Below are 16,326 nucleotides of genomic sequence, written 5' to 3'. Positions count from 1 at the left end.
ACTTTCTAATATTCAAACATTAATAATGTTTTTCTTGTTATATGAATATGTGTACAAAATGTTACTTACAGTGTATGCTGGTTGCACATGACTACAAGATGCTTCTTTAAGTTGTCAACAGTCATACTTAATCGCCTGTCAGAAAGAACGGTTTTTACAATAGAAACTGATCGTTCCACTTCAACTGAAGTAAGTGGTGCGTACATAAATGAAGCTATTGTAGATGGACTCATTTCAAGATCAATACACTTTTCACCGTGAAGAACATCACGAATTTTCAACATTTTTAGAAAGTCCTCGTTAGCTGCCACAATACGTTTGCACTTTTCATAAACAGACAGTCCCTTCTTCCCTGGCACTTTTCCTAGCTGGTCAACTGTTTCCTGAAAGATTTGTAAAGATGTTGGAAGGTTTCACCTCTTTTCTCTAGTTTCGTAATAGTCTCTGGCAACTTACCATAATGCACTGAAATGAATGCAAGATCACTGCTGAGATCTGAACAGCACAAAAGTTTTTTCACGTCGGAAATTGAAGCAGCATCCTCTTCTGATAATTGTTCCATCACAGCACGGATCGTTTCCAGGTTGTTTGCATAGTACACTGCAGCTGAAATTCAGGTCCCCCACCTCGTGATAATCGGCTGTGGAGGAAGAGGAAGCTCGGGCGCTACTTAATTAAAAATCCGACATCGGGAAGGAGATTTCAGAAATATTTTTTTGCGTGTGTTTGAAATTAGCTTGTCTACTTTAGGGTACAACATTCTTATCTCTTCAGCGATTCTATGTATGCCGTGAACTAAACATGTGATATGAATCATGTTGGGGAACAGCACTTTCAATGCCCGCGCAGCTTTCTTCACGTACGGAGCAGCATCTGTAATGAAAAGGAGGACATCATTGTGTTGTGTTCCTTCTGGCCAGATCAGAACAAGCGAATTTGTGAATAACTGAGCTATTGATGAGCCATTAGCCTTTTCGAGCTCTTCTACAATCAGAAGAAATGACAAGGATGGGGATGTTTCCATGGGTCCAATGATGACGTTGGTTAGGTATCTTCCTGTAGCATCTGTCGTCTCATCTATCGAAATCCAAATCTTTTTCCCACAAACTTCGTCACGAATCTTTTGCAGAATCTGTTCGTAGCAAGCATTTAAATATAGGGTGAGTCAAAAGTCCTTGGACACTTGCGTAAGTTTGAAAATCGACGGGAAAAGTAAAAAAGTGATTATGGGAACAGAGGTTTGATGAGGGGCCGCAACTTTTGGAGTGTATGTCATTCATGGCTGCCATTTTGAAATTCGCCATTTTGGATTCAAGTCATTTTTTTTTAAAATGGGAAGGGGGTGTATGACACATCAAATAACACTAGATTGTGCAAAAAAGGAAAAGGATCCTAGTGGAACTGATTTCTCACACTCTGTTAATGGAATTCAACGATGTAGTTCTTAGCCTACGGTCACAGTGCATCCGATTTTTCACTCTGGTGATTACGGCCGACTGGTCGGCCGACCGCGTCTGCCGACTGCTTAGTCACACTGCAACCGATTCGTCGTCAGTCTGTCTTCTTGTGAGATACAGTATGGACGAGGAATTGCTGCTATTAGAAAATCCTGTGTTAAAAATATTACATTTAGAGGAAGATAGGAGCGAATATGTAAATACTATTTTTCATATGACGAGTTTCACACGCTATTTCCAAAGTTGGTGGAGCAGCCACAGAAGTTTTTTCAGCAGTTCAGAATGGAACAGGATACATTTTGGCATATCTTACAGAAGATCCGAGGACGCATAACGAAGCAAAGTAATTTTCGAAAATGTATATCAGCAGAAGAACGGCTTGCTGTAACATGTAAGTGGGAGTCTCAATACCTGCGATGAGTTGTAAACCACCCGCTAGTCTGGCGTAGTCTGACGACAAAAACAAAATAATTTGTTTCTGATCGGTGGTCGGTAGAAGTCGACCGTAGTTGCCAGAACATGTCGGCGCCAGTCTGACCACGTACACTTCTCTCAATGCATTTGTTTATTTTACCGATCTCGTCAGAGTATGTCAGACTAAAAATCGGTGAAAGTCGGATCCACTGTGACCATAGGCTTAGAGACAAAATACAACCGGTTGGTTTTATCTCCTGTTTAATCGGTAGCTTTCATCAGTCAACATCGTCTTGATCATATCCTATACTTTCGATCGATTGTGCTATACTGATGTCAAGAATAGAAGCTACTGTGAACTAGTAAAAGCAGCACTTTAAGTGGAAGTGGCTGTGAATTTCGATATGTCTTGTAAGGATTCTTGAAACGTAATATCCCGTACATGGTTCTATTTGTAAACAGTGACAGGTGTTCATATCTACAAACAATACTACGTGCATTTACTTCAAGCCACTACGAGATACAGACGACAGATCTTCAGTACTGCCACCTATCACGTGATGGAGGAGGAACACCAGTGCTACACTGGAGCAGCTATAAAATTCAGAAGATCATCGCTACGGGCATCAATCGGTCCTTGGCTGATTAACTTCCCTTTCTTAGCTTGCAGTGGAGCTCTGGGAGAACCTTAGCCTAGTACAAGCCTTCCTGCTTACAGTGAACCTTTAAGACCTTCCTTTCCCACTTAGCTTGCAGCGGAGCTCTGTTGGGAATTAAACCCTCTCATAGCTTCAGCGGAGCTTTGAGAGATTCTTATCACAAAATTACGTAGCCTGCAGTTCTTCTTTTCCTGCTTAGTTTGCAGTGGAGTCCTGCGAGACTTCAACCGCTCTCATCGTTTGTAGCGGAGCATTGAGGATCCTACAACACCTCACACAACATGCTGCGGAGCTTTGGATAGAATCCTTCCCTTGGCTCCCTGGTCTTGAAACATCTACTCAACCTAATCATTAGAGAACTTTTTTACTTATTTTTAGTGAAATTGCATATTCTTTCTTATACCTGGAAGTTTTGTAATAAAACTGGTAGTGGGTGAAAACGATTCCCGTGTGTACGTAATTACTTTCTACCTGCATCGGCAGAACTTTACAGTATAAACAAGGATGTGGGACTAATTAGAGATGCGAACTCTTAATTAAAATACAATTAAAAGAGAACAAAGCTCCTACTTGTTTGTTGGACTTGAGTGTAGGGTAGCGTCTCTTTCAGCACCGAGGCTATATGAGACGAGAATCTTCAGCTTAAATGGGATCCAGACCAGAAGAGTTCCCACTGGGAATTGTAGTACACTGTTTATGTTTTAAGCTATTTGTTGCAAAAGTGAAACCATCGTGTGTTTGTTATGTTATAAATTACGAATAGGTATATCACAAATGTTTTGCTTTCTTCTCATGAAAATCGTAAAAATCAGTCAACCCTAGTTGCTAGTGACAGTAAAGCATAACATTTCTCAAATCTTCCAGACAACAATTTTTATAACAAAGTAAAACAATTGCACACTATGAACATTTGATTTAATAAATGAAAGAAACGAGAGCTATAATATAAAGTGAATAAATCATATTCAGCATCTCAGTTTAGCGAGAGATTAAATAAAAATATATTCTTCATAGTTTAACTTCTCTGTATCAAATGAGGGAAGTACTTTTATCAAAAAAGAAAAATAAAATAAAATTACAGCAATCAGTTAAAGTTCAAACTGAAAAGAAGCATTTATGGGTTTATTTCCTATATAGCAAGTAAAGAATGAATTTCAAAAGGAAAATCAAGAAAACATGAAGCAACATAAGCTAATTATTTTCAAGATCTATCACAGTTAAATTTGTGAAATCAATTTGAATAGAATTGAATGAGAGGTACTTACCTTTCGGCGCTCATCTCTTCAACACAGGATTGCCTCATTTGTTCTTTTGCTTCCACTGCATCCAATAACTTCCTCTCGTATTCTTCCCGTTGTTTCGACATTAACGACTCTAACCTGAAATATGAGTATCAGAAACTAAAATCTAAAATCCTCCAATTGACATCTTAATTTATTTACAAGACACAGCTGGAAAGCTATTTTACACTGGAATTTACACGTGTCAACGAGACAAAGTTTTTCGTGACGAGAAACGAGACGAAACACCATTTTTACGTCTTTTGGAAACGAGAGCGTCTCAACTCTTGTCTTGTAAACAATCCTACTGCAAATATTACTAATGGGAGAGGGAAAGTCACCCTAGACCTATAACCATATATTTTTTCTACTCTAGCATTTTTCGCCTGTGTGACTGATGAAAACCTTACAAAAACCGGTCAAGACAGCTAGAAATGGTAATAGGGTTCGGGACTTCCTGCTTGCTATGCTAAGGGACAAAGTTTAGTGGCGTTTGAAGGTGGTGCTTCGAGTTCTCTTTAAACTCTTGGCAAATGAGAGGGCTGCGATGTTACCATGTCTTGTCTACCTTGTTGGAGCAGTGAACGAGATGAACTGTAGCTATGACTAGTTTATCTGTGAGCTGTACTGCAATTGCTTAGCTACACTCCTTTACCACACGGCAATATTGCGTCATAGCCTTCATTCCACACACCTAGCCCACGCTTTAGATTGGAACGCTATGTTTCTATTCCGGCTCAGGAATAACGTTAAAATTCTAATTACTCAAATTCATATATTTTTTTAAGTATTGAAATATGTGAGTATAATATTTGTATCTCGTATAAATATTGAATGAATATTCTGTGCCCTTTCGCAGCCCAATGCATAGCCTAAATTAATGTCCCCGCCTTATCCTGCTTGTTGACACTGTTGAAGTGACCTCGTTTACATTCGAATTTGTGTTGACACACATAAGGAAACTTATGTATTATAATAGGTTTTAACATGGACTTCATTTCAACAATTACTTTCAAGGTCCAAATTTCATAATTTCCATATCTGAGTGAAATAGTCTTAAGAAGGGCCTTCTTAATGGGTACACATTTATATTTGCATGATTAACAAGAAGATTTGTGCTATTTTACATTCATTTATTTTTTGTCATATGTCCTATGAGATATATAAAAAAAATGATAGTGTTAATTCAACATAATTACACCACCGACCAGTGGTCCCAGCGCAGGTGCGCACCCAGAAAATTTTTGTTGGAAGGAGTCCAGGCTTTGGGGGGTGGGATCCACACTACAAGCCACTACGTCTATGTAGTATTGAAGGGGTATTATTCTGTACCCGAAAAGATGCGTATTTGTAAAATACTTCACCTATATTTTCTGAAAAAAACGATAAAACTTGATTGTTTTTATAAGAGAAAGATTTCAGATGAAGTGTAAGATCAAATTTTCATATTACATCAATCATTTCCCTGTTAAACAAGTGTAGTTTTGTTGAGAAAGTGTACAAGTTTATTTAGAGTTAGGAAGTTCTGCGGGGATCTGGACCCGGTGCGCTCCCCTCCTAACGCGACTACCACTTTGCGTGTTATTTCAACATCAAGGATACCGTGTTGCGGATAACACAGGCTCTGTGTTACAGTTTCACTCAGAGACGATGTTGAAGCAGTGTTACAGAAGTAGGTAAATGAACGCCGAAATAGGAACGGTATGACGGCGATCCTTCTACCTTTCATCTTCTGTTAATAATATACTAGCTAGCATGATGAACAGAAGCCATTAATATACATAATACTAGAAACTGCATTTCACAGCTACTTAAAAATATTGTATATTAGATAGATACATCAATACTATAACTACAGGCGTACACATGGCCTTGAGTCCACATCATAAATATCTAGTGAAACTTCGTATTAGTTGTAATTTTATGCTCTGAGTAAAACTTTACGTGGTATATTCAGGTCCGTATCCAGGAGTTCTAGGGGGGACCGGGCCCTAACTTCAGCCGGGTCCCCCTACATTTTTGGGCTGGCTACCGGCCTGGGTATATTTGACACTTATACCAAGTAACAAACGACGTATTGTGTTACCTGTAATCTTTCACGAAACTAGTCAGTTTTCTTTGCGTTCCACCAAAAATGCTTAAAGGAAATAAATAAAATCCATTCATTCATACCTTACTTTAAAAAGATTTACCTAAGTAGGGCTTTCCTAAGGACTGTGTGGTTCAGTGTGAAATAAATCTTTCGTGGGTCTGTGGTCTTGGTTTGTGCAAAATAAGTACAATATACTACTCGTATACATTTGAGTTGTGCGTACTGCCAGTACGCAGTACGTACATACTGTGCAGGGCAGTACATACATGTGCATGAGTCCCCTAGAAAGTACCTTCCTGTGGGCCCCTGGATTGCAACACGGCCCTAGTATTGAAGCTTCAACATTACCTACTAAACCAATGAGGACTAACCTGGAGTTTTCAGCCTTTAAGTTGTCGTTATCCTTTTCTAGCTTATCCATAGCTTCACTGTGAACATTTAAAGCTGCAGCGGCCATTTCTGATCGATGTTGTGACTTGAGAGATTCCAAAGCATAGCGGTGACTTTCTTCTTGTTCCTCCAATAATTTGTTAATCTTCTCCAGTCGGGTCTCTAATTCCAGCTTCTGATCGAGAGTCTTTTGGTAGGTCTCTCTCAGCTCAGTCAACTCTTTTTGATACTCCGCCAGTCGGGCTTCTAACTCAGCGCGTACCTGCTCAATGTTCATGCTCAACTCTTTGTCTCGCCAGGATTTCATTTCTTCCTCCTGCTTCTTCAAAGACTTCATTAATTCATTCATTTCAGCTTCGTGTTTAGCAAAAATAATTTTCTCAGCTTCTTCATGTCTGAAAAAAAGCAAACAAATAATGTATTTTGAGTTAATAAGATGAGATTTAAGTTTTAAGGTAACATCGTAACACCGTAACTGTACTTATCTCTGCTTTGACCAAGTACAACATGTACTTATTAGACAGTGGTTATGATAATTACGATTGCTTGTTAGGAAAAATAAATGCAGAGGTAAAGCAATATTTATTTGTGTAGTGAGCTTTCAATCTGAATATAACGTTGAGTGTTATGATGATTTGTTTACCCGAATTGAAATTGACTGTCTTCAAGGTAGTTCATTCTTCTGAATAGTGGTTTCAGCCTGTCGGAGATAAATTCTAGGGATTTCAACTTTGGAAACAGTTAATCTAAATGTAAAAATTTACATAATTGCATGATTTATTATAATTTAGAATTATTAAATGATGTTGATAATAAGTTTAATCGAACGATGGATTTAGTTTTGTCGAATATGGCAAATGTGGGAGTTAGCAGAGAATCATATCCCTTACTTAAATAAGATTAGCATCATCCGGCCATTGTACAATAATAAAAGTCAAACAACAGTCGACAGCAAAAGTGAAACAGAAGCAAAACAGTTGATTTTTTAAAAGTTGTATCATGAACTTTCGTTTATAGGTTAGATTTATTTTTAATTATAATGTTAACGATTTAGTAAGCAAATTTTATTACATTATCCATACAATATTCGAAAGGTGTGTTTCGCCCAAAGAGAGCTCTCGTTTTATTTATTCTTGCTGGTACACAGAAGAAATTATTCAAAACTTCAAAACGGAAGCAATACATCACAGTAAGTATAAACTTACCATCCTAATTGACTTCTATGAAAAATTGACGAACTGTGCAAGACTTAACAAATATATAAGGTCCACATATAATTCATTTATCCAAAACTTGGAAGAAAATATAAAGTCTAATCCTAAAGAACTTTGGAACTACTTAAAAAATAAGACTAAACATCTCACGTGGAGTTCATTGAAATTTGAAGGGCGAGACCTTCATCATAATGACGAAATAGCAAATACTTTACTCAATACTTCTCCACCGTATTTATATTCTCTTCATCAGATCTGAGTGTAACTATGGCAAATATCTTATTACGTAACGAGAATGAATTCATAGGAACGCTCTGTACTAATGAAATCCATTTACACGTAATAGAAGGCAATCAAAAACTTGAAATTCAGAATAGCTGTAGGATTTGATGAAAAATTCTCGTATATAATGAAGGCTTATATTGACATATTTAAATATTTCTTATTGATTGCTTTTAACCTCTACATTAAAAGGCACTTTCCCTGATAAATGGAAATCTTCGTTAGTTTGTTCGATATCTAAATCTAGTGATAAATATGATATTAACAATTTTAGATCTATTTCAGTTTTATTTACCTTTGCAAATATATTTAGACAGATCTTGTATTAACGAATCTTTGATCATGTCAAACTAGTAATTTCAACTTATCAACAGAGGTTCATTACTCGCAAATCAACAAATAATCTATAGTTAAATGAAGGGTGGCAAGTTGACGTAATATATATATTAATTTTGAGAAAGCCTTCAACAGAATAAGTCACAAAATACTGTTAAACAAACTAATTATATTTTTTCTTCATCTCTCGCTAACTTTTTAAAATTATATCTAAGTGAACCTAATCATACAGCTGCCTATAAAGAAAAATCAGATCAGTATATTGTGTTATCAGGAGTTCTTGAACCTAATTATTATTTTTATATTTCTATTATTTATCAATGATCTTCGGATCACATACATAATAATGGAAAATTATTGTTCGCTGACGACCTCAAGATAAACGCTAAGATAAAATCCATGCAGGATTGTAATAACTTACAGCATGACTTAAAGACTGTTGCAAACTAGTGTTCAGCCGATAAACTTGCAATAAACCTAAATAAATGTAATATATTATTGTTCAGTATAAAAAAATACCCTTAAATTTGATTATAAGTTTAGTAATACTTCTATAAGCAGACCTAATACAGGTAAATATCTTGGTAATACATTTGACTCGAAATTAACGTTGAATAATCACATCGAAAATATTACTCATGATGCTTTCAAATTAGGTTTCGTAATTAGAAGTGAGAAAGATTTCAACAATATTGCTACACTCATAAAAATGTTGATATTTTTATCTGTCTTTTCTCAATGTCTGATGAAGAGGACGTTAGGTCCTTGAAACTGTAACAAAAATCGTATAGTTATTAAATAATTCATTTTGCTCTGGTCAGAAAAATGTGTTTTAAAATTTATATATCAATATATATATATTTAAATAGAAGTGATATCACTGTTTTCAGTACGTACACTAGTCAGGGACAAATATCAGCAGATCGCTTTGTTCCCGTGTAATACCTATTACCATACTTTATCCAATGGGGAAAAAAGACCATCAGTTATTCCCAGAGCACTGAGCATCACATGCACATAAGTCTGTACAAGGAAGATAATGCTTTACACACTTGCAATTTGATGAACACTGCTTCGTATAACAGCACAATGTGAATTCTTGACATGAGCGTGTTGCCTCAGGAATAGTAGACCGTAGGGGTTGATATCCAATAATCGCCTTCTGCCAGCCATACTGAACAAGATCTTTTAATTTAGGGTTGCTGACTTTCCATTGCCAACATATAATTGCCTGTAAAGCTGCTTTTTTGTGTGTTGAATCAGAGCAGCTTCGGTTGGTGGAATATGCTCTACTGACCTTGTTGTCTTTGTAAACAACACTCGTCGCAAATCGCTAACTTTATCACAGGTACTAGTTTTATCATACATTAGAATCGTTAATCACTGAATGAGCTGAAAATCATATCATGATCTTCGTTAGAACTGTCATCTTCTGATAGCTGTGGAATGCATAAGCTACTTCCGGAAATTGCTTTCAAGTTTTCCATGCTGTCGTTTTATAAATGCCTGCAAATGCAGACACAGTATCACACTCTGTAAAAGCATGAAAGAATGATAAACTTTTATGGATATCTGATGACATTCAGTAAGCTATAGCATGGACTGGAATGGTTATTTTTCTTTTCAACTCCAAATGTGGTATGGAGTCATATCCAAACACTGCTAACATTACCACGTCAAAATCTACGGTCACTGTCATAATATGAGTGTGGCCAGCAGCAAGGCTGGGTTAATCCATCTGGAGGCCCGGAGCTAGAAAATATATGTGGTCCCTGCTGACTTCATTTAATACATTTCTGTGAAAGTACAGCAGAAAAGTTAAGGGAATATGTTTCCTATTTTTTGTCATATTTTATTTTATGACGATGATTGTATCTTCATGATTCTTTTTAGATAGCCAGTTAGAGATTTTGATCAGAATAGAATCCCTTGTCCACCTGGAGGCCCGGGGCTATAGGCCCCTAAGCCCCTCCCTTAATCCGGCCCTGGCCAGCAGCAGCAGCATCATTCACATGAAGTAAAAGTCTGGTGTCTGCTTCCTGATGGGTGGTTGGTGGTATTCTGCTTGTATGCAGAACATTTGAAGAAGTTTTTACCACATCATCGTATGTACATATAATGAATGTTTCATGTGGATGTATCTGCACTACACAGTCAGCAGTAAATGAAATAATTGTTCTTTATTTTTAACTACTGATAAGAAGCTGTAAAATTGTTTTGACACGCAAGTCGTTGGGCGCACCAAAATATTTTGACCCGAGCCATGTATCTCACGAGCACACACTTTCAGGCTACCTGTGAAATACCTATCAAACACAAGATCTACCCTTGATACATGTCTTAATCGTTGCTGAACATACGAGACAAATACACCAGAAACATAATCAGCAAATGTTTTTGATGACCGTGGTGGCAGCAGTGTACTACGGCTACTGTATCAAGCATTACTGCAGTTGCCTTGAGTAGGTCATCAGTCAGGGTGTTGGTTGGAGATGCTTTCTTCTTCATGCATTCGATGATATCTGACTTGCTGGATGGTTTTCTTGATTGTCCAAACTCAGATATGGATGGTAGATATGCATGATTCTCGTGTGCGAAGAAGGCATTGATATCACAATCACGCTGCTGACAGGCAACATAGAGCTTGCAAAGGATGTTCGAGTCATGGCGCAGGAAATATATATTTTTTTTTATTTTGGCTTGGAAAAAATAGGGCTTTAACTTGAAAGCTGCAGATTGTTTCGTTTTATGACATCATGTATGGATATGTCGAGTTCGGTAAGGCTTTCCCTTACATATGTACCATACTGCTTTTTACCCACTGCTGCTGCCTGACGGACAGACACTTCTGCTTTAGTTGACATAATTACTTTGGTAATAGCTATCATAAGGCTATCTTCTTTAAACGGGTTTCTTTGTTCATGAAATTGCTCTAGCACATCTGTTAAATATTTTTGGAGCCACAAATATAACACGTGTGTATGTTCTCTGTGCTCTGTATCCACACCCGTCTTATCAATTAAACCAGCCTCTTGTTCGTAGTCATAAATAAAACTTGCGATTGCTGGCCCAGTCATCATCCATTTCAGAAGGGAAGAAGGTATTTAACATATTTACACCACCACAATCGGTTTTCACGATTTTATTATTTTGTTCATGTAGATTATCTCTGCGATATGTGAAAAAGCCCTCTCACTTTTTCTACCTCAGAAATAATCTCTCTGAAACTCGGAATACACTTGGAGATGTCTAGTTGGCAATTCAAGAAGATTCTATATGAATACTGGAATCCACCCGGCATAGTGAACATGGTCACAGGCAAAGAACCCGGACAAACCTGAAGAAGAGTGTCAAGGAATATACTGAAATTTGCCAGCCATACACTCTTCACAAACTGAAGCAACAATATTTCAAGTTCTAGTGTTGTATTGCAAAACACGAACTGTGTCGATTCGCCTGTTCTCTTATTACACCATTCATCAAATGCAATATCTTGGTCACTAGAAACTTCACAGTAATGACTTACACTTCTCGCTGAAGAATATATAGAGCAGCTGCTGACACTTGATGAGCATGTTTAGTTCTTTTAACATGAGAGGTTTTAGGAGAAATTCAGCCCTCCCTGATGTAGTGACATCAGCCTTCACTAATATCTGATCCCATTCTGATCCTGCTAACCAACTTCTAATCGTACTCATGGTAGCCATTTTAATATGAAGCTCTCCCATCATTACCAAAATGTTGTCCATACTTCTCTGGATATTTCCATTGCAGTTATTTCATCAGGGCATACACTGGCTGATCACCTGTAATAACTAGTGTTTGGTAAGGATTAAGATATGAAACTACTGACGAAACAATATCCATGGCATGTCGAACCATCACTGGAGAATGAACGGCTTCTAGTAAAGGTAATAATGAGAGTTGGAATTTCAGCATACTATGGTTCACATCCTTTGGAGTGGTAGGTTGCCCATGATTATCATCTCATCAGAGGATTCGGTTTTACTTGTAATTACTGTGTGTACACAATCAAGCCAGTCTGTTGCTGCATTTATAGGACTCGAAGAATCTGGGTAAATAGGGTTATCTGTTAACATATGTGGATCACATATGACAGTAGGAACTGACTTTTGGCTAGTAAGGGTTTGGTCTTCACAACCAATGGCAAGGATTAAGATCCTTCCAGTAACATCTAGACAAAGGACAGCACTACGGTTGGCACTGATGTGGCAGGAGTGAACTGGTTGGTAGAGGAACCATCAAATTTGGGGAAGTTACTAAACATATGATTACGAAGGAAATTTGCAGATCGAGCCAAGGACATGCCAGCACTCATAGAATTACAAGAACAAGCATCACGAATAGCATCTCCAACATCATCTTCAACTTTTTTGAAGTGTTTGCAATTGAAGATTTCTGAGATATTCTGATTTGTGAGTACGTTGTGTGTTGAAATGCAAAAAATCAGAACTAAAATGGATGTAAAAATGAAAATATTAAAATTTCTCCATGAAGATATTATTTTATGAATATGACTCTGGTATAATGATTTGTAGTGTTTGTGATTCCGGATCCAACGGTGCATGGATCAAATCCGTAGGATCCATGGTTTTTAAGTTATGATAATTTAAAGTTTCAGATGGTCGACCATGTTTGTGACGTCACTGCGGCCAAGCGACGTCACTACCGGTTTGTTTTCCGGTGTTTTTCAGACTTCCTATAAGTGTACTTTTATTCTGAAAAATTTTCCGCTTGTAGACAGTCATGAAATATTTTTGCACTATTCTACTGCACTATATTGTAAAAAGGCTAGGACAGGACGGACATATGAATCCACCATTCTGGTGAATGTGTTCTGCTTCCATCAACTTATGTGCAAAACATGATAAAATTGATAGCCTTATATGTTCAAAGTCCTGCAAGGCATTAAAAAAACTATTGTAAAAATGCTTTGTAATATTTCAACATTGTAATTGAGATTTTGTCTGTTGTATTGATAAATATATTGTGTTGATAAATAAATAATCATTAATAATATGAACACATTTATAAGTGTTTAATACCTGCCGCATCCTTGTTTCTTGCCCATTGATTTAAATAGAAAAGTATTTTTTATTTGTTTATAGTGAACTGGAAATTTAATGATTTGATTTCAGTGATGTCTTCTTTAAATCTTTCTAATTGTCCTCTATTTCATGAAAATTAGATTTGGTTAAATATAATGTCAATATTTATAGATCAAATTTAACTACTAATATAAAGTAATATCTGTCATTAATTAAATTGATCAAATTTAAAGTAATTTTAAATTTACATTTCTCATAAATTCAATTTGAGAAAGCAAGGAATATGTAAGTAGATTTATTTGAAAGAGAAGAGGAAAATAATTCTGCATATAAAGTAATGGGCTAAGGGATATTAAAGAGCATAGGTACTCAATACTGTTGATAAGACATCCGTGAACCTGGCCTTACACATACAAACAATAATTTTAAAAAAGTTTGCTACAAATTAGTGCCCAATTGGTGCTGATAATCTATAATGTTTTAAAAAATGTGCTATTACACAAACGTCAAAAAACAAAAAAACGAAACGCTAGTTCCACCCATTCAACTGATTGAGATGAAAGGCATACAAAATATTAGTGCTAAATCAGTACTGACGATACCACATAGAAAAGAAACTAATGCTCTTATCAGCAAGTCACAAGATATACGAAAATCTCTAATGATGGCATCATAAAAAGAAAACAATTGATCCCTCTTTTTAATAATGAAATAAACAGTACTAGCAAACCCACAGGTATTGCGCAAGCGCAGGACACTATTGTTGTCTTCATCTCCTCCTCCCCCTCTCCTACGTTGCATCGTCAAAGTTAAATAATAAAAATTATCCCAGGCTCAAATGTCATGTATGTTGAAAATTTGATCGAGACCAGTTAAATGATAAAACTTATCCCACTAGATCGGTTGGGTGGTTCAAGAGTTAAGTACTATTTATTTTTATATATTAATCTCCCCTTCTCCTCTCTCTCCCCTAGGTCAAAATGAAAATATTGAAAAAAACAAAAAACTTTCCAGGCTCGAACGTAATCTATGTTGAAAATTTGATCGAGATCGTTCAGGTGGTTCAAGAGTTATTACGTTTTATTTATTTTTATATATCTCTCCTCGCCCCTCTTCCTACCCTAACTTCTACCGTCAAAGGGATATGATAAAAACCACCCCAGGTCCGAACCTCATCTATGTTGATAATTTGATTAAGACGGTAAAGTGGTTTAAGCATGATGAAGTCACAAGTCAGACACTTTTATTTTTATTTTTTTTAACACATATGTCCCTCCCTTCCCCTCTCCTACATTGTGCCGTGAAAGTAAAATAATGGAAACATGCCATGTCCGAACCTTATCTATGTTGAAAGTTTGATTGAGATCAGTCTGGTGGTTCAAGAGTTATAAAGTTTTATTTATTTTCATAGATTTACCATCTTCCCCTCCCTTTCCCTAAGTTCTACCATAAAAATGAAATAATAATAAAAAAACTTTCCAGCTTTGAACTTCATCTATGTTGAGAATTTGATTGAGATCGATCGGGTGGTTCAAGAGTTATTTATACTCGAACATGGTCACTTTTATTTTTATATTTATTGATTTTTGTATATTTCCCCCTCCTCTCCAGCCCCTACGTTGTTCCGTCAAAGTGAAATGGTAAAATCCATCCCAGGCAGGTACTCATCTATGTTGAAAATTTGATCGAGATTGGTCGTTTGGTTCAAGAGTTATTAAGTTTTATTTATTTTTTATAATTCCCCTCCTCCCCCTCTACTAAATTCTATCAAAGTGAATAGCTAAAAACATTCCCAGGCCAGAACTGCATTTACGTAAAAAAAAAAAAAAAAAAAAAAAAAAAATCGAGATCAGTCGGGTGGTTCAAGAGATTAATAGTCAGTCACTTTCAATTTGGATCTGAAATTTTTTGTTCACAGACACCGCTATTAATATATAGATTAATTTTCTTTCTATGCGGTATCATAAACACAGACACTTTTATTTTTGGAAAATATGCCAAGAATGCCAAGATTAGTGCTGACGATACAGCACAAAATGGAAAATTAGTGCTCTTACTAGAAAATCAGAAGATATGCGTATGAGAATCTAATGGCACTATCATCAAAGGAAATAGTTAATCTCTCATTTTCATGATGAGAAGCAGCTCTAATTTCCTTCCTATGCGGTTTCATCAGCACTGATTTAGCTCAAATTTTGGTCATAATTTACAAAATTAGTGCTACATTATTAATAATGGGTGGAGTTTCGTTCTTCTTTCACTCCAATTGATTTTTTATGTTTAATATATTTTGCTGGATTTGACAATAAGTATGGCCATAAAAATATGTCTATGAATATAAAAAATAAATAATTTTTATAAATATCTTTTTGCTACTAAATCCTAATTCATTTATCTTTTTCACTTGAATTCGCGACCCTTGCGTTGAGAAACCTTGTCATGAATAAATAGTTCTTATTAATCATTGTCTCCATAATATGTTCATTTTCTTGCCATTCCACCTTAAGACATTCAACAGCCTACACGAATCTAATAAACATGTAAGATACAGTTTTCTAATAGAGTTGATATTAAAATAGCTGAATATACTTAAAAGAAATCATGTCTTATTATAAGCTAATACTGAAATCCTGTTTGTAGAGAAAAGAAGGATAAAGCAAGTACCTTTTCCTTGTCGTTTCGAGTTCTGCCATTAAACGTTTTAATTCTTCTTCCTTCGCACCAACACTTTCTTGAAGCTTGTTCATTTCAACCACCATTTCAGAGTGTTTTTCCAACTAAAAGAAACAAAATACAAATAAATGTGAATACAAATCTCAAACCAGAACCCCTTTACAATTTGACACATTATTGATTAACTTCCCTTGTGGATGCAAGTTGATGTATTATTTCAGTGAGGAACATACGAAGTACGAAGGTAATTCGTTGCGTAGACCAGAAATGGGGAACTTTTTTCTTTTTTTGAATGGCCACATTTATAATGCCCATTTTTCAAGAAGGCCGCGTATAATAGTTTTCAATAGACTTATTATTTGTAGTATTTTAGTTATTAGTTACATAGTTACCTTAATAACTTAGCTGAAAATGTAGAACAATATAACGTCCTAAAAAGAAAAAGTAATGAAATGTATTA

At 36.1% G+C, this 16,326-nt stretch overlaps 1 protein-coding gene across 3 annotated transcripts in view; it reads right to left on the bottom strand.

The window, feature by feature from the left end:
- The window catches only part of LOC145690704 (uncharacterized), a 430,408-nt gene that overhangs the window by 360,374 nt on the left and 53,708 nt on the right, over positions 1 to 16,326 (bottom strand). For all 3 annotated transcript variants that reach the window (XM_081765884.1, XM_081765876.1, XM_081765867.1), the window contains exons 3-5: positions 15,858 to 15,970; positions 6,274 to 6,687; positions 3,796 to 3,909 (exon numbers count right to left, since the gene is read on the bottom strand). In XM_081765884.1, coding sequence (XP_081622010.1) covers positions 3,796 to 3,909; positions 6,274 to 6,687; positions 15,858 to 15,970 — 641 coding nt within the window. The remainder of the gene's footprint in view (positions 1 to 3,795; positions 3,910 to 6,273; positions 6,688 to 15,857; positions 15,971 to 16,326) is intronic.

This window comes from Thermobia domestica, chromosome 1 (genome assembly GCF_964235325.1).
Source record: "Thermobia domestica chromosome 1, izTheDome1.hap1.1, whole genome shotgun sequence".
In the NCBI taxonomy this organism is placed as follows: domain Eukaryota; kingdom Metazoa; phylum Arthropoda; class Insecta; order Zygentoma; family Lepismatidae; genus Thermobia; species Thermobia domestica.
This window is presented reverse-complemented; position numbering and strand designations above follow the sequence as displayed.